The sequence below is a fragment of the Lissotriton helveticus genome, chromosome 5_1, assembly GCF_964261635.1.
Source record: "Lissotriton helveticus chromosome 5_1, aLisHel1.1, whole genome shotgun sequence".
Lineage (NCBI taxonomy): Eukaryota > Metazoa > Chordata > Amphibia > Caudata > Salamandridae > Lissotriton > Lissotriton helveticus.
This window is the reverse complement of record NC_136065.1, coordinates 1,949,419,470-1,949,444,067: the sequence shown is the minus strand read 5'-3', so window position 1 is coordinate 1,949,444,067 and position 24,598 is coordinate 1,949,419,470. Positions and strand designations below refer to the sequence as shown.

At 42.1% G+C, this 24,598-nt stretch overlaps 1 protein-coding gene across 4 annotated transcripts in view; it reads right to left on the bottom strand.

Annotated features, from left to right (window-relative positions):
* The window catches only part of ARHGAP23 (Rho GTPase activating protein 23), a 606,970-nt gene that overhangs the window by 129,271 nt on the left and 453,101 nt on the right, over positions 1 to 24,598 (bottom strand). For all 4 annotated transcript variants that reach the window (XM_078645608.1, XM_078645607.1, XM_078645609.1 and 1 more), the window contains 2 exons: positions 2,511 to 2,538; positions 2,317 to 2,415 (listed from right to left, as the gene is read on the bottom strand). In XM_078645608.1, coding sequence (XP_078501734.1) covers positions 2,317 to 2,415; positions 2,511 to 2,538 — 127 coding nt within the window. The remainder of the gene's footprint in view (positions 1 to 2,316; positions 2,416 to 2,510; positions 2,539 to 24,598) is intronic.

Below are 24,598 nucleotides of genomic sequence, written 5' to 3'. Positions count from 1 at the left end.
TCAAGGAGGAGAATTCAGGGGTCAGGAAGTGGCGAGGGGAAATCCATGGATTCCAGGGGCAAAGACCCCACTGCTGTCCAGAAGGGGCGAATGGTGTAACAATCCAGTAAGGGGAAACAACATTTACAACGCAACTTTTACAACGCACTACCATTACAACGCATTTTTTACAACGCAAAAACTTTTACAACGCATACCATTACAACGCATGTTTTTACAACGCAAGTACTTTTACAACGCATGCCATTACAATGTAAGTATTGGTAAGTATATAATTATATTTAATATATTATATGTTTTTTTTTTTTTACGTTTTCATCTTTTGGGTAAAGGGGTATTTTTAGGGTTCAGGGTCAGTTTTCAGTTTTTGGGTAAAGGGGTATTTTTAGCGTTCAGGGTCAGTTTTCAGTTTTTGGGTAAAGGGGTATTTTTAGGGTTCAGGGTCAGTTTTCAGTTTTTGGGTAAAGGGGTATTTTTAGGGTTCAGGGTCAGTTTTCAGTTTTTGGGTAAAGGGGTATTTTTAGGGTTCAGGGTCAGTTTTCAGTTTTTGGGTAAAGGGGTATTTTTAGGGTTCAGGGTCAGTTTTCAGTTTTTGGATAAAAGGGTATTTTTTAGGGTTCAGGGTCAGTTTTCAGTTTTTGGGTAAAGGGGTATTTTTAGGGTTCAGGGTCAGTTTTCAGTTTTTGGGTACAGGGGTATTTTTAGGGTTCAGGGTTAGTTTTCAGTTTTTGGGTACAGGGGTATTTTTAGGGTTCAGGGACAGTTTTGGGTTTATGAGATACAGGGTTTTTTTTGGGTTCAGTGACAGTTTTGGGTTTTTGAGGTACAGGGGTATTTTTAGGTTTCTGGGTTAATTTGGGTTTTGGGGGTACAGGGGTACAGGGTAAAAAAATTAAATTAAATAAATTAAATTAAATTAAATTATATTAATTACAATTAATTTAAAAAAAATATATTATATATTTACCAATACTTACGTTGTAATGGCATGCGTTGTAAAAGTACTTGCGTTGTAAAAACATGCGTTGTAATGGTATGCGTTGTAAAAGTTTTTGCGTTGTAAAAAATGCGTTGTAACGGTATGCGTTGTAAAAGTGTGCGTTGTAACATCATAGATCCTCCAGTAAGATATGAACAATATCACAGGGCGCGTGATCATACTGCCGGCAGGTAGAATGAGGGAGCAACCCTGCAACCTGAAGCCATGCCGGTGTGCAGTGCCAGCCCTGAAGGATTTTTTTTTTAAATGAGCTTTTTTCCCCCTTACGAGTTTTATATAGCGCAAACTTGACCCGAAGGTATCAGAGCGCTTTACGTGTGTACTGGTAGCATTACAGACAGACACATTCAGTTTATTAGGCACAGGGCGATTTAATGATTTACTCAGAATCACAGAATGTTGAGTGTCCATTGCTGAGACTTGAACGCGGTTCCCCAGCTTCGAAGTCGACTGCTCTAGCCGTCAGGCTTCATCTGTGCCTCCCTGACTAATGGTACCAGGGCCTGCCGTCCTGAGGCTAGCCAATTGTGGCTGGGAGTAGAAGTGGCGAATCAGGAGATTATAGAATCCGACATCACGCCTTTAAACTGACCCCAAGTATTAAGGTAAGAGAGCACCGGGGAACAAGGGATGACATATTTCTGTATGGCGCCACTGTTCAGTATGCAACAGACAACATTTGTCTCACAGCATCTCAAAGGACTTGAGTTTGCCGCTGAAGATCAAATGTGAAGCATCAGGAGACCAGCTCTGCCCCAGGGGCCACAATCAAGAAATGCCCCAGCCCCCCCGGGGTGGGGCATTCTTCCAGAGGGAAGTTTTGTCATGAAGATGTGCATCCACCAAAAGAGCTTGTATCGAGGCACCATACATGGCTTTTAGCATGAGGTTGGAGGACCCAAGATGATAGAGGGCCTGTAGTCCCAACAAGGTCTCCTAGAGTCTGCATTCGATCGCGACCCATAACAGGAGGGGGGGGGGATTGGACCTGGGGGTGCATGTACGCCAAATGTAGAGCTAGACAGTAATGCTCCAGAGAAGGCAGACTCAGTCCCCCTGCTGCTCTATAAACAATGAGCTTCGCTATTGTCAGGGGAGGTTTCGCTGAACCCCAGATGACGACATTAATGGTCTTATCTATCTTACAGAGGGTCGAGAGGTGTATTAATGTTGGTAGCATGCCCAACACGTACATGAATCAAGGAAGACTAACCATTTTCACTGCTTGAGTCTGTCCCCAGAGTGAGAGATTCTCGCTCGATTACACACGTGTATGCCTATCGTCAGCACTATGTAGGACTGATGGAGGACCTTACCTGTGCAGAGCCCAGCTAGGTGGGCAGGACCCCCTTCCTTCACATTCTTGACAAAGATGGTGTCCATAGGCTCCAAGCGGCCACGCTGGGTGTTGGGTCCTGGAAGGAGAGCACATGGAATGTGTAAATACCAGCCGTGGTCACAGGACCTATGGTAGAGAGCGCAGTACAATGCATGGGGTACTGGGACTCACCTGTGCTGTTCCCATTCTCCTCCTCATCCTGTGAAGGTAACAGACCATATATTACTCCAGGAGAATCAGTATTTTCCTTTATTGAAGTATTTTCTATTGTGCAGTATACCCATAAGCACTTGCACACCAACACAAAAGATAACAGTCCAGTAGTAAACTTAAAATGTATCACACACAAAAAATGTACATATTGGCAAACATTATTCAGCAATGGAATCCTGACTGGATTTAGTGCGACCACAATTTTGATTTTGGATAAACGTTTGGTGAGCCATAGGACGCAATGACAAGCACCTCACAGCGAGACTAGCTTAAAGAAACTCTCTTCTGTGCAGCTCAACATACTGAATTAGACGTTTTTACTTGGTTGACTTAATATATGTATACCAACGTAGAAAAGTATGTAAATAAGATGAAAATGTATGTTGTTTCCCAACTCACAAGTTGATGTTTGGAGAAAAAAGGTTGAATTTCCAAAATATATTTAAAGTTCATATTTCAGCGAAAAATCGTGCTACGTTTGGGAGGCTCTTTACTAATATTATTACCTTGGTGCCAGGGGCGTTGCAGCCATGGCTGTTATGTATTTCCTGTGTAAAAGGCATTCCAGATTGATAACCTTACTACGTTACTGTTGGCTACCCTGCTTGATGTCCTGGGGTGATCACTGGTGGTAATCCTGCATAGCGTGGCCACTAATGCAATCTTATTTGATGCGGTTACTATAACATCACTAATAATATTAATAGCTCAGGGTGATTTACAATGAACATAAGTAGCTCTTAATAAAGAAAGGTTGCACTAGAAGGGTCACACTGCACAGGAACAAGAGAATAAAGGGGCTGTAAATTCAAGGATGCGATGAGAATGTGGTCCAACATCAGCTTAGAATTATAGACCGTAATGAACATCATGTTGTTTGAGACGAGAAAGAGAAAAAAAGAGTATAAAACACAACAAGAGGGGCATGCAAATTAGAACAGAAAATAATATGCTAGACTATGTAGAACAGGAGAATGCACGAAAAACAAGTAAGGAGTCACGTGAATCAAAACATGCTGAGCATTATCATCAAGAAAAGTACAATGCTTATTATGCACTGGCTTAGAAAACAGATGGTAAGAATGGGTTTAATCTGTGCACATAAAGTACTAGGGCACTAATGCTTTTGTGCATAAGAAACTAGCTACTTACCTATAATACTAGTTTTGCAGCTCGAAACCCATTCAAATCAATAAGCTGTGTATTATTGCATCATCTCGGATATTGGTCCACATTCTTAGAAATGAAAAAATTGTTTTTCGTGCCTTCAACAATGACCATAGGTGGAGCCAGAATGACTGAATATGACATTGAGCATAAGTCCACAATGCCTTAGTATACAGTGGCCATCTTTGTATAATTTATAACGCATGCATTATGCTTTCTCTGTCTAAACTGTGGATGCTATTATTTTTCCAACATGTTTATATGTTATGCACTAACTCTCCTTCTCAAACGTTGTGGTGCTAGAGTCACAGTTGAATACAGATTCGTTATAAGCTGCAGAACTATTGATACAGGTAAGTAACTAGTTCCATTTGCACTGTGAACCTATTCTAGACTTGCATGCAATGCCAGGATTATTTAGCGATACTAACCCATTATAGAAGGAGTGAAATGTGATTAGCGTCAAACAAATATATTCATAGATTTTCTTTCCTTTCTGAGTAGATTGTTCGCTTTTGACTTCTCATCGAGAAGATAAGCAGTTATTTTGGCCTGATGCAATTAAGGATGACATTGAAAAAGGACCATTCTATGTATTGGTGCGTACTGCCATGAACAAAGAAAAGAGACTAACACCTGTACTTACTGACAAGGAATAGAAAACAGACTAACACTGAATACTGCATTGGTGCGAAAAGCAATAAACAAAGTAACGCCTGTCCTTATGAGAAAGGAGAAGAATACGGATTAACACGGACTGATCTTATTGCACTTTACTAAGCTTTTTACCTACTTCCATTACACGAAGGCCTAGCCTCAGAGGAGCATCTGTACTCTCCCTCCCGCCCAATCATCCGGTCCTCTGACCACCCTAAACCTAATCCACAGAGACAGCACTTTTCTGGTAAATGCTTCTCTCTTAACCCTACTACATCGAAGTAGATAACTAGCTTCCATTAGCAGATATTGTATATGTTTCCCTATTGGGTAGCTTGGAATTGGATGTCAATATATGTTACAAACGAAATCCTGACATTCAGTCTACAAGTATCCGTCCTATTTTTTTTCTCAAAGTTGTTTTTATAAAATTTTTAATGACAATAAAAATTACACTTGGTAACACCAATACATCTGTTTTATTTTATAAAGTTTTATACAGCGCAAAGTTGCTCCCAAAGGATATCATACTCGTATGCTTCACCAAGTATTTCTGTGCTCAGATTCTTTCGGGTTATCCGAGTCATATCATTGTTGGATAATTGTGCAGGCGTTACCGGAAATCGTACATACTGTTCAATAGAACTCAAAAACAATGAGCAATATGTCCTTACATGGAACAACGAACCTCTCTTAACCCAGGAGCCCTCCCGTGAGTGCATTACCCAAAATAAAATATTGTCACACTGCTCCCAACTATTGGAAGAAGGTAAAAGGGTGTTCAATCAAAACAGAAGTGTGAGAAGAGTAGAAATAAAACCAAAAAGAAAAGTGGACCAGAAGGTAGGGGAAACCAAAGTAGGTGGTGTACCCGGATACCGGGGCAATACAGAGGGCTGGACTTGATTGGGGTTTTATCATCGGGGAGAGTTCTGGTATTGAGAGTAGGTCTGCTTAGATCTGGATCAAGTGCAGTGCTCTAACCCTCGTGGAGCACGTAGTCAATGGAAGACCGTGAGATAGATAACTGACATGGGGACACCAGGCATATTTGACATTTTTTAATTTGGCTTTATATATGTCGCTCATATGTTCCATGTTGAGTGCCTGCCATAGACGTACATGCCATTGTGTGATGGCAGGGGTTTCCTTCCTCTTCCAGGCGGTGGCTATTGCTGTTTTTGCCACTCCCAGACAGAGCTACATTATGGCCTGGTCTGCTTTTGCCTGATATTTCAAACTGGTGTCCCGAAGATCAAGAAGGGTAAAATCTGGGGAGTCTGTGATGGGATATCCTAGTTTCTCTTTAATTTGTGCCAAGATTTCCGACTGAAATGGCCGAACTGTTAGGAGTCCCACCAAATGTGGCGAAAGTCACCCAAAATGCAGCACCCCCGCCAGCAGGGATCAGATGCGTTGGGAAATATCTTTTTTAGTTTTGTAGGGCATAGATATCAGTCAAAAAGTATCTTATAGTGGGCTTCTCGATGGCTTAGTGATTGGTTGTGATGCTTTATGTCCTTCCACAGAGCTTTCCATTGTGAGTCTGGCTTGATACATCCGGATCAGTCCGGGTTCATTAAAGGCAGGCAGACGTACGACAATGTGCGTATAGTGATCCACTTAATCGAAAAAACTGCTATAAAACAGATCCCGGCAGTCCTTCCCGGCTTAGACGCAGAGAAGGCATTTGATCTGGTGGACTGGTCCTTCCTCTTCCGGGTGCTCCAGCGCTTTGGATTCTGCAAGACTTTTATAAACATGATAAAGGCCAATATTACCTATGACATTTCCAATTTTTATTACATGGATCTTTAAGTTATCTAACTATACTGTAATAAACCATTGGTACCCTCTAATGCTACTCTTCCCTAAAAAACCCTTACTAACCTGTAACACTACCCTTACCTGAACCCTAAAAAACCCTTAGCATCCCCTTTAAGCACCCTTCCTGGAACGCTAAAAAACCCTTACTACCCTTAAGGCCACCCTTCACTAAATCCTAAAGCTCCCTTACTACCTGAAAGGCGTGAATCGCTTAGCGCAGGAACAGCAAAAGAAATCAAATTGAGGAACTTACTAGTATCTCATTGCCAGAAATAAGTAAAACTTAAGATACGAGGAATTACAATCCAATAAGATTTCAGACTGCACCAAAATGAGAAACTTATGGAAATTGCCTCGCTTTTAAATGTAATAACTTCTAGTTTTATTATGTATAGTACGCGTTTTTTAAAAATCCTTTTAACGATTTTATGTCTGTGCTACCCAAAGAACGCCTTTTTTTTAAAAAAAACGGTATAAAATGTAGAAAGCCGCATAGAGAGTAATAGCTTGGTTTTACAAATTTTGTAAGGTTTTTTGATGTGACGCATTTCTATTTCGATCTCATTGTTTAAAGACTACGGTCTAAATTAACAGAATTTCTCCCTCCGATACCATCTCTTAATGCTACTATTTCCTGAACATAAAAACTCGTAATACTCCTTAATGCTACCCTTCCCTAAACCCACAAACTGAACTCTAAAAACCTTGAACAACCCCTTGATGCTACCTTTCCCTGGAACCGTACAAAAAACCTTTACTACCCCTTAACGCTACCATTGCCTGAAACAAGGAGTGAACTGTAATAATCTTGTAGGGGGTCACATCTTGTATCCAAAAATTCTTCATACCTGTAGATTGGCTACTATGCATAGCCTTGACATCCACTAGATTATACTGGAGCACAGTCTGGATCTTCTTTTCCTAATGGATGTATGGCTTAACAAAACTAACCAACCAACCATCAACCTAATGGTTCCACCAGGCTACACCATGAAACTCCTAGACTATAAAGATAGAAGAGGGGGTGAGGTAATGGTGAAATATGGAGGCCATATCCCAATCAAACGTTTACAAGTTGCACACTGCGCTATGTTTCAGTGTTTTACAACAAGGGGTGGTGATGGACAGAGTCTCTGAATATAGCAGAGTACTCTCACCCAGTCAAGAGATCAGGGCTAGATCCAACACCGTTTTTTAGCTCATTGCACCATCCCAGTTTCAGAACCTGGCTGTATGCAAATTAGTCTGTCCCTGGCCCAGTGCATCATGGGAACAGGGCAGACCAGACTACAAAAGCCAATTCTTACACTCAGACATGAGTCCCTTGCTCATTGCACCATCAGGATTCAAGCAAGCCGGGCTGAAGACGGCTGTAATGCCAGAAACCGGTCCCCGGAAGCTTGTTTCCTTCCCAGTGTAAGAATTGGCTTTTGTAGTTTGGTTTGCCCTGTTCCCATCATGCACTGGGACAGGAACAGACTAATTTGCATACAGCCAGGTTCTGAAACTGGGATGGTGCAATGAGCTAAAAAACGGTGTTGGATCTAGCCCTGATCTTTTGATTGGGTGAGAGTATTCTGCTTAATTCAGAGACTCTGTCCCTCACCATCCCTTGTTGTAAATATTTTTGTCCACCCTAAGCGTGGAAGGGTATACTCAGACATGAGTCCCTTGCTCATTGCACCATCAGGATTCAAGCAAGCCGGGCCGAAGACGGCTGTAATGCCAGAAACCGGTCCCCGGAAGCTTGTTTCCTTCCCAGTGTAAGAATTGGCTTTTGTAGTTTGGTTTGCCCTGTTCCCATCATGCACTGGGACAGGAACAGACTAATTTGCATACAGCCAGGTTCTGAAACTGGGATGGTGCAATGAGCTAAAAAACGGTGTTGGATCTAGCCCTGATCTTTTGACTGGGTGAGAGTATTCTGCTTAATTCAGAGACTCTGTCCCTCACCACCCCTTGTTGTAAATATTTTTGTCCACCCTAAGCGTGGAAGGGTATACTCAGACATGAGTCCCTTGCTCATTGCACCATCAGGATTCAAGCAAGCCGGGCCGAAGACGGCTGTAATGCTAGAAACCGGTCCCCGGAAGCTTGTTTCCTTCCCAGTGTAAGAATTGGCTTTTGTAGTTTGGTTTGCCCTGTTCCCATCATGCACTTGGACAGGAACAGACTAATTTGCATACAGCCAGGTTCTGAAACTGGGATGGTGCAATGAGCTAAAAAACGGTGTTGGATCTAGCCCTGATCTTTTGACTGGGTGAGAGTATTCTGCTTAATTCAGAGACTCTGTCCCTCACCACCCCTTGTTGTAAATATTTTTGTCCACCCTAAGCGTGGAAGGGTATACTCAGACATGAGTCCCTTGTTCATTGCACCATCAGGATTCAAGCAAGCCGGGCCGAAGACGGCTGTAATGCCAGAAACCGGTCCCCGGAAGCTTGTTTCCTTCCCAGTGTAAGAATTGGCTTTTGTAGTTTGGTTTGCCCTGTTCCCATCATGCACTGGGACAGGAACAGACTAATTTGCATACAGCCAGGTTCTGAAACTGGGATGGTGCAATGAGCTAAAAAACGGTGTTGGATCTAGCCCTGATCTTTTGACTGGGTGAGAGTATTCTGCTTAATTCAGAGACTCTGTCCCTCACCACCCCTTGTTGTAAATATGTTTCAGTGTTTGGCACCAGAACTGCACATAACTAACAAGACTCACACCAAAATACACCCAAACAGTGATAGTTCTGTATTCACTGAACAAGTGATAGACCTTATTGTCAACACTGTAATTTCATATGCTAAGAACATATGTGTAGTGGTTTTTAACCTTCATTTGGATCCCCCTAATAACCCCTAAGCGAATGTGTGGTGTAAACGGGCTAAATCATGACCTCACCTATCAAAGGAGACAATAGTCAGAACGAACGAAGGTTCCCCATAGTTTAATACACTAACTCCTGTAGGCTGGTCAGCCTACCACCTCATTCCTTTCATTATTATCTGAGAGAGAGTTGTGATTAAAGGGCAGTTAAAAAGGCCTAATCAAGTGCACTGAGACAGTAAGCAGCTTGATACCTCGTATGTGGTATTGAGTGTTTACCTCTAAACTCGAAACTCCCACAAAAGAACAGAGAAGTGACATCTCTTGATAGCACATTAAACACCAAGGGCCTGGTTCACAAATGTAACCTGAGGTCTAAATTTAGACCTGAGAGGCTAAAAAGTATTTCTTCAAAAAATTGAAAATATTGAAAACTCCCTATCCAGTCAGGCAGATGACAATATAATCTACACAATTGTTTAAAAAATGTAATCTGGGGCAATTTAAAGACATCACAGAAAATGAACTTAAGAAGACTATTGTGAATCCTAGAACAGTGTCTCACTTCACAGATCCAATACCAGCCCATATAATATCAGCTCATGTTCCATATAGGACCTATCTGAGCAATGCCTTGTTCACTCAAAGTAAAGTCCTAAACTGCTTTAAAATAGGACGAGTCACTTCCGTTTCTTAATTCTCAACAGCATTCTATACTATCAATCAAATATCCCACTAAACATGCTGAGATAGAAAGGGTATCAATGGGGCAGTTCTAAACTTGATCAATTTTTAGGGTTTTCAACAGAGTTCTATTCTGTCACCAACTCTTTTCAGTCTGTTCTTGGAACCCATAATCCAACCAAAACCATGACCCTCAAACTATACACACACACAAAAACACTGCCATGCTCTTGCTTCCTTTTTGGCCCCATACATTTTGGTGGGAACTTTATATGCTGGATCTGAGTTCAAGGTATTTGATTTTGGGTGATAAATGTTCCCTTTTGCTCTTATTAGTTATTGTTGAAAGACTGGTAGCCACCTCACTGGTTCTGACACTGTCATGAGGTGAGAATACTATGGCTGCCTGGCCGCTCACGGTTGTGCACGAGGCTCTGCATATGTTCATGACTAGAAATGTAATTGCAACTGTGGGAAGTATCCCATACAATCTGAATGACCGTGCATTTCCCTGAGACGCAGGTGTGGATACCTGGAAGCAAAGTCTTGGCATTTTGTTTTGTTTGGCTGCACAGAGATCTACGCACGGTGTTCCCTATGCTTTGAAAATGTTTTGCTATCTCCCAATCATGTCTACTTAAACTGTCTGCGCCTACATTTCGGTTCCCTGCGAAGTGCCACCAGTGACGTGATTTTGAATGACTAAATGGTCTGAACTACTTCTGATTGTGCGTAGGACACTGTTCCCTCTTCCTTGTTCATGTAATACAGAGGTGGGGTGGTGTCTGTTCGTATCTGCACTTATCCTTAATTGGCTCTGAAAGAACATAGAGTGAGAAACATATTTGCTTCCAATATTTGTATGTGTTCGGTTGCTTCCTGTGATGTCCAACGACCTTTGACTTGTAAGCTGGTCAGAAATGCATCTCGTCCAGAAGTGACGCATCTGTTGTTGCAGTCACTGTGGGGACTGTATGAATGTTCTACTTTTCACCAGGTCGTCATGTATCCGCAACTTTAATTCTTCTACACCCTGCTTGCGACCAACCACTAGATCCTCCCAGTCATCCTGTGGCAACTCGTTTTTTAGCCAATCGTGGACGGCGCTCATAAGAAGGAGTGCTGGTGGCATTAAGTGAATGCAAAGACATAATTCAAAACGTTTTTTGTCAATTCTCACAGTCTGAAGCAGAGAAATCTGGTGAAAGTGGATATGCTTCGGAAGCGGCAGTGGTCTCTTTGGTGTTGGGGTGCCATGGTTGTCCTTGTATTTAATTCTGCTCATAAAACAACTCCACTAATTTAAAATTGTTATTTTTGTCGAATAACTTGGTTTATGCTAGAATAGCATTTTTTAAATTACTTGCCCTTCATCACCAAGTGGAGAGGGGTGGTGTAGCGTCCAAGGCAGCTGACTTCGAAGCACAGGGTTCAAGGTTTGATCCCTGGCTCTGGTGGCAGCTCAGCTCAGTACCAGGTGACTCTGGGCAATAACTCACTTAATTTCCATGATGGCCCCTAGCGCCCTGAGACCCGTAAGGGTGAGTAGTTCGCGCTTTACAAACACAGATTTACCAAGTGATCTAGATGTGGGTAAACAAGAATGGACTGTCGCTTCAGGTGAACACCCATCACTCCAAATATATATATATATATATATAGATAGATATTTTATTATGTGTTTGCCAATGAATACAAACGTACAAAACATACATTGTTGAGCATACAAAGCATCACAGGGACTGTACATGGCCCATCACAACAATCAATTGGGACATGTAATATTGTAGTGTATGTATGGGAGAGGGGATGGATGTGTATTGAAATATTGCAGGGGAGAGGCTTGAGGAATGTCTGCGAATTGTGAGGATATGGGCAGCAACAACTCACTGGACGGCACATATGAGGATAATCAGTCCACATCAGCCGATTCTAGAGAAGGGAGATCATCTCGGAGGGGTTGGCAGGAGTCTTTAGGCCTAGATGGAGGGGGCTGTAACAGTGCATCATCCTCACTGACTATCACAATGGCACATGTCTTTGAGCCAGGCAGAATCTGTGAGAAGGTGTCCGCTACCCCAGTGAAAGGCAAGTTCCCTTTTAGGAAGTAGTAAGGCCACAGATATGAATACGTGTACAGATTTAGAAATGTTATGAGTATAGCCCAGGAGCGCCATAGCGGGGTCAGGCTGTAATGTGTGATCAGCCATTCCGAAGAGGAGTGAGGAAACGGTGGCCCAATAGCGACCAATAAGGGGGCATGTCCAAGTGAGAGGAGCAAAATCCACGCCAGGGGATTCACACTTTGGGAACTGAGTCGAGTGTGTGGGGTCAAATTTGGCAATATCTTTAGGGGAAACCTACGCTCTGTGCAGAAACTTAAAATGGATGAGTTTATGTCTATGGGTAATGGATATAGCCTGGTTGGGTTTGAGAGCAGCAGAATGTCCAGACCTTGTCAGAAGTCGAATAGCCCAGGTCCCCATTTCAGGCCTCCCTAACTCGTGTAGTGGAGTCTGGTTTTAGGGCCAGGCAGGAGTGATACAATCTGGAAACTAAATCGTCACCATCAGTAATAATGAGAGCGAGCGATGTAAACTCATCAGGGCCACGGGGTATGTGGGTATACATGAGCACAAGGCATTATGAAGTCTGCGTAGTATGAAATGATCCATGTAAGTGGCGCCCTGGAAGTGAGTCTCATTAGCATGGGAAAGGACATAGTTATATTTCCTAAACATCACTGCAATATTATGTGTACAGCCTGGTGCAGACTTTATATGGAAAGCTAACATTTTGAATTGAAAGTGATTGACCACGATCACAAACCTAAGATACCATCTGTTCCTATAGTCATTGGAATGACAAAACAGTTATCTTTTATGTCAATTGTTGCCACAAATCCCCTTCTTCCAGTAGGGGTATCATATCCTGCAGAGTTTTCATCTAGAATCTTTGCATTTTGACAAGCATGTTTAAGAAGCACAGATCCAGAGTAGGTATTCATAATAAGTATTGCTTTCTAAGGCATCAGTGAGCAGCATCTTTTATACCGGTTCTCGAACCAGGCTTCAGAATGTCTTGCTATCAATCTGGATCATCTCTTGAAGATGAGTAGGCTGTTTCGCCACTGTTGTGGATTTCGCTTGCTCCAGGTGTCTGAATCACTTGGCTCCAAAGTCTTTCTGTTCTTATTCATTATGTCCTTCTGTTTTTTTATCATCAACAACATTTGTTGTCGTTCGTTGCTATTTCTGAATTAACTGGTCATATTTTTGACATTCCAGTTATTGATACTGTTGTCCCTGATCTGCTTTGTGCCTTCTAGCCTATCTGAGCTTTATTTCCAAATTTGCCATAGTGCCCTGTAGCCTAGCTGAGCCTTATTCCCAAATTTGCCAAGGTGTGATGTTTACCCTATGACATACTGTGATGAGCCCAGCGCTGCTTCGCTCTAACTTTTTTTGGTTTCAATAAATAACATGCATCACAATCATCAGAACGGTAAACATCCTTTATAACGACAGATTTACAATGCAGTCCATTACCCCGCATTTTTTACTCTGTGAAATCTTTTACAACGCAGGGCTTTACACCGCAAATCATTACAACGCATTCCCCATTACAACGGCCCGGTGGAGTTAGAATAGTAAATTGCGTTGTAATGGACAATGCGTTGTAATGGATTGCATTGTAAAGCCCTATGTTGTAAAAGATTTTGCGGAGTAAAAAACGCGGGGTAATGGCACACATTGTAAACGTGTGCAGAGTAAAGTGTCATATTCATCAGAACCATTGGCGTAGGCTACGTATAAATTACACCACGTTTTGCCAATTATCAATGGCACTTTGTTCAAAACATAAACTGAGTATTCTCCATAAGGGACTCGGAGATAAAGATATTGGACCAAAACATGCATTCTTTGACCTAGACCTTCTTTGGAGGAAAACCAGAAAAAAGGCTTAGTGGTCGATACAATGGCTGATCGGTGTCGCCAAAAGTTATATTTACAGTAACTGATGCCATGAAATGTTGCAGGTGGCGACTACATAATGGGCTATTGTGGGCATACACTTAAAATAATAGGGATTCATGTTAGCTACACCTATACACGGCACCCAAAATAAAAAAACTTTACTTATTCGTAAGAACCCTTTCTCACTCAACCACTAGCTGATGGAATAATCACAGCAAGGTCATGATGTAAAACAAGAGTTGAAGTACTGCCTAAGTACTGCCACAGTGATGAGCCCAGGTCTGAAAGGTATTGAATGTATCGGTTTGTTTCAGCTGGGATCACATATTCATCCACGTTGCGATAGCCATACAGTTTCTGTCCTCAAACTACAGTACAATCACTCTTTTGTGAATCAAACACATTTCTCGCATTCGCGTAGAGTAGAAGTGGGGGTTGACACTTTGTGGGTGCTCTCATACTTGGGGATCGACTAAGCCGTTTTGAGAGAGAGCCTAAGAGAAGTTGATTTTCTTCCATCGTGCAATTGCTAAAAAGCTCAAGCCAGAGTTCCAGCAATTTGTGATATTGTGCAAGTGTTAGAGTTCATGTGACAAGAATGGGTGGCCTCAGGCACATATGACATTAATCATTCAGGCGTAACTTGGGTGCCTGGCAGGACGCCCTGGAGGAACTTCTGTACATCAGAGATATCCTTTCTGTCCCACTTTCCCCATATGTTTCAAACTTATTACACATGTGGGCTCAACTGAAGTCCTGCAGTAATGGTAACCAGCATTGGCAAAGCAAAAAGTTCTGATGCTAGCTGCCAGCCTTTAAACTTTGCTATGTTTGTTTTGCCATTGTTTTTGTAAAACTTTACTGTTAGGGGAGCTGCCTGGTCCATGCCAATATTAAACACATGTCTAAAAGATCAAATATTGCTATGGTCTCTAAAACCACACATTGCCTCAGTAGTCCCTGCCACTGAAGGGAACTACTTGTCTGTGCTCCTTGTGAAAAAGCAGAAACCCAACACTCACAGGGAAGTGGCATGACCTATTGCTCTATGCAGCATGTTGTAGCATGTAGAAGAAACAAGTGAATGACAAAATGGATGAAGAGGGCTGGTTGAAAGTCCTTATAGGTAAGTATATTTAATATATAATTTTAATAGAATCAAAAGGTTTTGGCTAGCGCCAGACTTAAACATGTCTATGGCCTCACTGTGTGTACCCCAGTGATGATGATTCAGTTGAAGAGCAAAAGACTACAACATCCAATTTTCGCACATTGGAACAGGGAACATGTACTCTATTACTACATTATTGGATTAAAGCTAAGTTTAGCACCCAGTGGGATATTCCAGCAAAATGTTGTGTGAAAAAATATTGTGATATACAAATATTGAGTTAGAAATATTGTGATGTCAAGAATATAGTGTTTTGTTAAGTTTTGATTTATTTTTAATGTAGTTGTAGGTAATCTTTTTAAATTATTTAGTTGAGTTTTATTAGCTTTTGTGTTGTGAGATGTTACTATTTTATTGCAAAGTATGTTTAATTATTTCGAATTTTTTGGGTTTGGTAAAAATGTTTAAGGTTGTTTAAATTGATGTCAAATATTTGGTGGGTTGTTGGCTTTCTAGGCTTATAGGGTGAGAAATACATTTAAATATGTATGTTTTAGTTGATATAAAAAATGTTGTAAGGTTAATTAGAATATGATTTCTGTAATTGTTTAAGTATTTAATAGATCATTTTAACAATATGGTAATTCATCTTTGTATTTATGTATTGATTAATAATTGGATTATGTTAATTATTTTTATTTTTTTATAATTTGGATATTAATTAATTATATTATGTTTACGTGTTTTGGTTTCATAAATAAACACATACCAATTATTATTTTGTGGGTTTAATACATATTTTTAAAAGTGAACTTAAAAAAAAAGTTTGTATTGTATTTTTCCTTATGAGTTAAATTTGTTTTTGTATTTCTTGCAATTTGAAGGTAATGGGAAGGCTAGTAGTTTAAAGGTATTTTTTACATGTATTAATTGATTTAATTTTAAAATATTCTTATATGTATAAATGTATATGTCCATTTCATGTTTTTAGGGTTTAATATTGTATATAAATGATATAATATAGACAGACTGTATGATCCTGTCACAGCACAAAACGACACACACTTCAAGGTTGGTGTGCAAGTGAAAATATTTTGATGAGGAAATCAAACTCTGCGATTTGGCGGCAACTTTTCGTATAAATGATATAAAGTGAAAAATATTTTTTTATTCCATATCTGTGTCTTTTATTTTGTACCAATTTAGAACAGGGGAAAATTAAAACTGAGCTTTCTAAAGTGTAATATTGTCCCCACTCTTGTTAGCGACATTATTACTACATGTGGGTATCACCACTGGATTTAATGCTGCTGTCTGAAAGAAAGCCCATATTGCCCTGTCCGTCTTTGGCTCATGCCCACCCTCCTGTTTTCTCTCCAGTCCTCTCTTGATGTCAATTTTAGATCTTAACTGCATCTCTACTGACACAGATATGGCTCCTCTTTTTCTCTGTGAATCGCAGCAAGAAAGCAGCAGCCCATCCCACTGCTACTGCGAATTAACAAGTGCAGAGTGCCTGATGCACAGAAGACGAAAGAGGAGCCATAAGGATACACGACCTTTACGTTGCAACACACTTCAAAGGGAATACATATTTTCTTTCAGAGTAAATGTGTCACTACAAACATTTAAATGTATATTAGATGGACAGTTCATGGTGTTTTCTTATTCTATCCATCTTAATAAATGATTTAACCGCTCATGGTAAGGAAGGTATTTTACTGATGCAAGCCTTGTAGAGTGGTCCTAAAAACAGAAGACAGTAAACGGTTGATCGTTTTGAGGAGAATGCTCAGTATGGCAGATTGCTACTGAGGGCAAGGGAGAAGAAAGTGTGATGGTCGGCCAACATAAGTGGCTTCTCGTTATGTGTTGATAGTGGAGAAAGTAAATTTTTGTAGACTTCAGTGGGTCGTCCATTACTGCTCTCTAAGTGGTACATCTTGAAGATAATGTGCCTGTGGCCTAACAATACTTAGGGTCAGCTGGGTCCTTTCATTCACCTATGGAAATGAGCTATCCCTGCTGTAGTCATGTTCATTAAATACAATGTCTGTCCTGATGAAGACCCAAGAATGCACAGCCTCGAGGGTGGAAACAATTTCCTTTAAGTGGACTAGAGCACAAACCTATCACCTCTGTTCAACCACAGCTATATGCCTGTACATACTTGTATATGTTTTTATAAAAAATATGGCCTCTTTCTTACAGCACGAGCACCCACGCACTGTGTTGTAAACTAATACAATATATCCTGTATGTAAAGAAAATATAGAGGATAATACCACAGTCTAATTTATACTTCTTTTTCTTAAGTCAAATTAAAGTGCATGACTAACACAAAAATGTAGCTTTACAGGAGGCAAATACGTATGCCACAGGAGAAGCAGAGCATATCTGATAAGTTGTGCCCCACTGCGCTTTCAATGCCCACTATACATCCTATGCCAAGACAAGAAATAACAGAATTCCAAATACTTTGTCAACATATGACTACAATCAATGTCCAGTTGCAGATGTTAAAGCACCAAAATGCATGTTCCATAAAGTAAATGTCATATGCACACAGTAGTTGTTGGCTGCTAGACTCGTGGTAAACATCACATTGCAGCCCTAAAGTCCCCAGTTTTCCGAAGTGCTCACAAAGTTTGCCTAACAGCCTTAGAGCGGGATGAGTTTGGCCACATTGACTAACATTTTGTAGTGTTTGGAATCACTATTTACACTGCTTTGTTATTCTAGTAATATAAGAGGCATACACTTTTTTCGAAGAAACACACCTGCTGGATGCTAATCCTTATGAAATGTGATAACATCTGTCTGTTAAAGCCTCAATTAGATCAAACCACAATCGTTCCTCTGAACAAGCCTTGGCTGATGAACAACAGCTACTATTGGAAGGTCAATGGACGCAAGAATCTTGACTATCCTTGGAAGCCACAGTGTCCAGGGCTTGTGGCAATGAAGAAAAGCGACAGTCACAAAAACTGATATTGTCACACAGTCATGTACTTGAGTTACCTCATCCAAGACCTTATGATAATTAGCAACATTCCGTTTTGCAAAGGAAAATGAGGTACTCTTGGACAATGAATGTACCTAGGGTGCACGGCCCTGCCGGGCGCCCTCAGTGCGCTCCATTCCCTTACCTGCTGACAGTGGCGCCCTCCTGCCCAGTCCTGCAGCTCCACCAATGTGCTGCATGCTGCACATTGCACAGAGTCCTGGTGAGTGTCTGTTGCTGTGCACCCACAACATATCTGCAATCTATAACTTCACTGTAGTTAAGGAGGGCGCCGTACGGGCTCACGGTTAGCTTGTTATTTCAAGCTACCCATGAACCCGTAATGCCATCCATTGGCCTCTCATGCTCACTGCCTGAGAATGAACCAAGCTCCCTGGCAAGAGTGGGAGTAAAGCTAATGGAAAGACAGAGGTGCAACACAAGCTGCCAGCAGCGAAAGCCAGGCCTGAGTCCACTAGGACTAAGTGGGCAGCGTTGAGACAACGAGTCTGATAAAACTATTCTCTGCCTGCGGAAAGTGTGTTAACGCCTAGATTCTATACTGTTCCTTGGTCTGGCTGCTAACCTCGGGGAAGAGAGGCCCAGCACATAGCTCAGAGCTCAGAACTGTCCAGAATGAGAACCTCGCTATATGTTGAAGGAGCAGGCTCACTGATTAGTAACTCTGCAGTTGGCTCTCCTGTGGCGAATCACTCACCGCGGGCACTCTGTTGCACGAATAACCCCCCATTTCTACAGTCTCAGCCTATTTATTGGCTCCAAAATTAACTGTAGTCAGTGGCGTTGTAGATCCTCCCCCCTTTTAGTAGCCAAAGCAGGGGTTGTCACTGGGCCCCGTGGCCTGGTGAAACGTCCCTTTAAAATGTTATTAGTATGGGGCGTGGCTTGGCGCCGCGCAAGATGGCCGGCTAGCTACGGAGCTCCGCCGCACCACCCGACCTCCTTGAAGTTTCCCCGATGTGAAGGGGTTTATTTTCGCTTCATCTTCCTGGATTCTGCCACCGGAGCCTCCGGAGACCACACGGAGCGCCTGTGCGGCGTTTCAATTGCCGTTTTTCTTCACTTGCCGCGATGTTGCTGCCGCTCCTCACGCAGCCGCCATTTTAGGCATGCCGCGACGCACCGGACCTCCGCCTCCTCACCAACCCAGCGCTCCCTCGACCACCATGAGTCGCTTGGCAACACTAATTTTTGGGGTGAGCATTTCCAGTGCATTTCTGCTACAATTTCCTCTCCTTTGAGGCACGTCTATTCAGACTTTTAAACTGTGAGGATCCTGCTGTGCAACCTGCTTCCCCACGCGCTTTGCCACTATAGCGCTTCTTCATTGGGGTGTAATGTGACTGTTTCCCTCACTGTTTGCTTCCTGAATGCTTCGCAACCTTTTCCTTCTGAGGCAGGTTTTGTGCCTTTTCGCTTCAATACCACCGGCACCCACGCCATTCAGCTCGCTGAGCTTCTCAATGTGACTTACCTGTACTTCCTCAGGTTTGTTTTTTGGCGCGTGCCTGTCATATTTAACTGAAGTTTTTCAACGACTTTTGCTCTCCTCTGGTCAACGTAACCCACGGAGATGTGTTTTTGAATTTTCTTCTATATTTCCCCAGTGACTGGCTCCCTTACCACTGCGGTGCTCTTTTTGCATCACTATTGTCGTCTTTCTTTTCACTTCTACGCGCCTTGAACTTTCGTTGTTGTCTGGGGGAGAGTCCCCTATGGTATCCTTACGACAACCTAAGTTTCTCTTTGATTCTTCGGTGTGTTTTCCGGAGCTTTCTTCACCTGCTGGATCTACACTGCCTCAGTCTACTAAAATGTCGACTCCTTCCTCTCAGCGTGCCTCCTCTGGTACTTCGACCTCCAGTAGATCCTCTCCACAGGCTCCAACTGGCAAACGTACCAAACAAAATTCTCCCACACCAGACGACCCATCTTCCTCGTCTCCTATTGATCAAATTTTGGAGGAACTTCGTGCCATGCGTCCCTTTATTGAAGAGACGAGCAAAGATATGCAGCTTCTCAAAGATAAATGGGAATCTATGGATGCGCGCCTCTCTTCTGTTGAACTACTCTCACCTGAGGTTCAATCCAACACACAACGCATTGTAACATTAGAAAAGACTGTCCTTTCTCTACAGAAACACACGGAAGATTTGGAAAATCGCAACAGAAGAAACAACCTTTGTATTTACAATCTGCCAGAAAATCTTGAGGGGGACGATCCAGTCTCTTTCTTCACTTCCTTCCTCCCGAAACTTTTGGACTTACCCCCCTCTACGTCCATCAGTCTTCAGAGAGCACATAGACTTGGCGCCAGACAATCTTCATCTGCCAAACCCCGTGGGGTTATTATCCTGTTTCTGAAGTTCACCGACCTTCTTTTGATCCTCTCGGCAGCAAGAACCAAGAAACAATTGACTTTTCAAGGTCAGCGAATTTACTTCTCTCAGGATGTATCTAATGCTACTGCCTCCAGACGCAAGGAATTTTTGGCAATGCGTCCCTCTTTGCGTTCCCTTGGAGCACGTTATGGCTTATTTCATCCTTGTACCTTCAGAGTCACTCATCGGAATAAGACTTGGACTTTTCAGGAACCTGGTGAACTCCGTAATTTTCTTCTTCTACAAAATGAGGAAGGGATGGAAGCCTCCTCCTCTCCATCAAACAGTGGCTGAAATGTTTCTGTTGTATTCATGTTTTGCTCTCTAGCTCTCTTTTTTCTCTAGTTCTATGTACTCTTCTTGGCCTTTTTCTCTTCGTCTTTTCGTTTTTCTCCTCTTGAATTTTTTCTTTTCTTCAGTCTCCTTGAATACGTTCAACATTTCTCTTTTTCTACTTCTGGTTATGTTTCTCATGTATCTTGTTCCGGTTGTCCTTAATTAATTTCTTTTTCCATACACAGATCTTCTCGGATGTCTCCTTCACCATCTTGTTCAGTCCTTCGTTTCCCTTTTGTGAGGTCTCGGTGTGGTTCCGCTCCTGTTCCTGGTCCCCCCGTCTTGTAACGCATCACCACCTCCCCGCCTTCCCTTTGTGTATTACCCCCTTCAGGTATGTTTATTACAGTCATCCTTTTGGATTTGTACTGTCTTCTATGCCTTCTCTCTTTTCCTTTTTCAACATCCTTTGCTGACCTTCTTTCCTCTCCCCTCGCCTTTCCCCTTTCCCCCTTTCTTTTTCCTTTTCCTCCTATTCTTCTTTCTACCTTTTCAATGGTTCTAATATTTTTCGATTTTTTGCAGTTTAACCTATTGCTCATACACTATGTTTATCCATTTTTCCATTCCCTAGTTCTAATGGTTTATATAGTTTCTACTTCACCTTATTGCTTGTACAGTATGTTTTTGCACCTGTTATTTCTAATTTGTGCTATACAGTCTCATGTTTAACGTCATTTCCTGGAATGTTAAAGGCTTTAACCATCCTATTAAGCGGCAGAGAGTTCTTTCCCACCTCTCCTCTTATAATCCTGATATTGCTCTTATCCAAGAAACACACCTCTCTGACGTTGAGTCTTTGAAACTCAAAAGACTTTGGGTCGGCGATGTTTTCTTTTCACCTGCTTCTCATAAAAAAAATGGGGTCGCTATTCTAGTTCACAAACGTCTCAAATGTAAACTACTCCTTGAGGAGAGAGATGAAGAGGGTCGCTGGATCTTAGTTAAATTGCTCGTTAATGCTATCCCGATTACTGTACTGAATGTTTATGGTCCTACATGCCCTGATTCTTCTTTTTGGCCCGTGATCACAGCAAAATGTATCCAATACAAGGACGATGCCTTTTTACTTGGTGGAGACTGTAACCAGATTGTAGACCCCTTTTTAGATCGTAAATCTTCTGTTCGTTTCATTCCTCATAAACCACACAAACAGTTTCTTGACACTATTTCTCAGGTTCATCTCATAGATTCCTGGAGGATCACACACCCGGACACTTTGGATTTTTCCTTTTTCTCTCCCCCACACTCTTCCTTTTCCCGCTTGGATTACATTTTCCTTTCTTCCTCCTTATCTCAAAACCTTCTTTCCTCTTCCATTGAGCCTATTGTCATCTCTGATCATGCCCCTATTCTTACTGTCTTTGATCTTCTCCCCCCTACCCCTAAATCCTCGCGCTGGCGCTTTAACTCTTCTCTTCTCACTGATCCCACTTTCTCTTCAGCATTTCGTTCTTTCACCTCAGAATTCTTCCACCTTAACACTACACCTACTACCCCTTTGCACACCCTCTGGGACTCGTTTAAAGCCACGGCCCGTGGTTTCATTATTGACTTTGTCTCCAAGAAAAAGAAAGCGTTTCTTCAAAAACGCAAGGTCGCCCTACAACATATTAAGTCACTTGAGCACCAATTTTATACCTCTTCTCCAAATCAGATGTCTCCTGAACTTCTTCGCTCTAAAATTGCCTTTAATAAGCTCACCACGGATTCGGCCTCTTCTTATCTTCTACGCAGTAGCGCACGGTACTACGGGGGTCGCAATAAGTCCGGTAAGCTACTTGCTAATTACCTCAAGTCGCGGAAGGAGCGGACTGTTATTGATGCTATTTACTCCCCTTCCAATACTCTCCTCCATACGGATAAAGATATTTTGGAGCAATTTCATTCTTTCTATGAAACTCTATATACTCCTGAAAATCCCCCTACCCCAGATCTTCTTCAGTCATATTTTGCTCGTCTGCCTACACCTGATACCTCCCAGCTCAATTTCTCGACTCTAGACTCTGACATTAGCCTTTCTGAATTATCCACTGCATTGACGTCTCTTACCAAAGGCAAGACCCCTGGTCCTGATGGCTTTCCGGTTGAATTTTATCTCCATTTTTCCGACATTCTTTTACCTCATCTTCTTCTCCTTTTTCAGTCCTTTTGTTCCGAAGGCCTCGCTCAAGGATCATTCCAAGATGCCACTATTTGCCTCATCCCTAAAGAAGGGCGTGATCCCAAATTTTGCAAAAATTATCGGCCAATATCTTTGGTCAACGTAGATTATAAATTGTTTGCTAAACTTCTCGCTCTTCGCCTTGATCCCCTTCTACCTCACCTCATAGGGAAAGAGCAATGCGGCTTTGTTAAAGGTCGCCTCACTTCGGACAACTCTAGACTATTCCTTAATGTCCTCAGTAAAGCCCCTTCCTTATCCATCCCTCTTGCGGCCATCTCAGTGGATGCTGAAAAAGCTTTCGACCGAGTTGATTGGTCGTTTCTCATGGCTTCCCTGAAATGGCATGGTTTTGGTCCAAAATTCATTTCCTATGTCTCCTTAATCTATTCCATGCCCAAAGCCTCTGTTTTAGTCAATGGTAAACTCTCCTCATCCTTTACTCTTAAACGAGGTGTTCGCCAGGGTTGTCCTCTTTCCCCTCTTTTGTTCATCCTAGCTCTTGAACCCTTTTTGACCTCTATCCGTACTAATTCTTCCATCTCTGGCTTTCCATATGGACCCAATCACCTTAAACTATCTGCATATGCTGATGACATCCTTCTTTTTATTTCTGACCCTGCTACCTCAGTCCCCTCCCTATTGGCTGAATTTGAACAATTTTCTTTGGTCTCCGGGTATAAAATCAACTCGGATAAGACGGAGATTCTTCCCCTCACTAAATTCTGTCTTCCGCACTTCTTTTCTTCCACTGGCTTTGCTTGGCAGAGTAAGAAACTTAAATATCTAGGTGTACTTTTCTCCAACTCTCCCTCGTCCTCTGTTCGTCTTAACATGAACGCCGTTATTTCTAGAATAGATGCCCTCCTCTCCTCCTGGAATCCCCTTTTCCTCTCATGGTGGGGGCGTCTCGACTCCATTAAAATGATGGTTGCTCCAATCTTAATTTATTTACTTTCCATGCTCCCGATCCATATTCCGACTCTTTACTTTCGTCGTATTGACTCTGTCTTGTCCAAATTCCTCTGGAAACAGAAAAAAGCACGCATCTCACTCTCATCCCTTCGTAAACCCAAAGTGCATGGTGGTACTAATTTTCCGGATTTCCGTCTCTACCACAAATCCTTTTCCCTCCGTCAAGCTTCTCGTTGGTTGTTACAGGACATCTCCTTTCTGTCCCCACTTTGGCTTTCTGTTGAGCGTGATCTGTTACTTCCACATTCATTTAAAGAAGTTCTCCTATTCACCGCTAAAGCTCCGTGTCTTGTATCCCCTATATTTCGACATTCTTCATCTCTTTTGCGACCCTTGACCTCATCTGTTCCTATTTCTCGTGAGTCCTTTCTGCTAATGCCCATTTGGTATAATTCACTTATTCTCATACGGAATAGACCTATTGCCTGGCCTACTTGGAGATCGAGGGGTGTTATCTGGGTCCATCATCTTTTCGATGGCTTGTCCCCTCGCTCCTTCCCTCAATTTCAGTCCTCCTTCCAATGCCCTTCCTCCTTCGCAAAGAAATACTTCATTCTTATGGAAACTGTTCTTGAACGATACTACTCTCTTGATTCTGACACCTCACCCCCATCATCTTCTTCTCTACTTACCCTTCTTTCCACTGTCCCTAAGGCCTCCCTTATCTACCGATTTTTCTCTGCTTCTGACCCTGATCGCCCCAAATCGAAATTAGAACTCTCTTGGGAGAAAGATCTCGATTCTATATGGCCGATTTCTCTTTGGGATAAAATTTGGGCTAAATCTCTCAAAACCTCCCGCAATGCCTCTCTGACTCAATCTCTCTTTTTCTTTTATCATAGACTCTATTTTTCTCCACTTTCCTTATCTCGTTTTATATCCTCTTCTAGTGCTGATTGCTGGACATGCAATGCTACCAATGCAG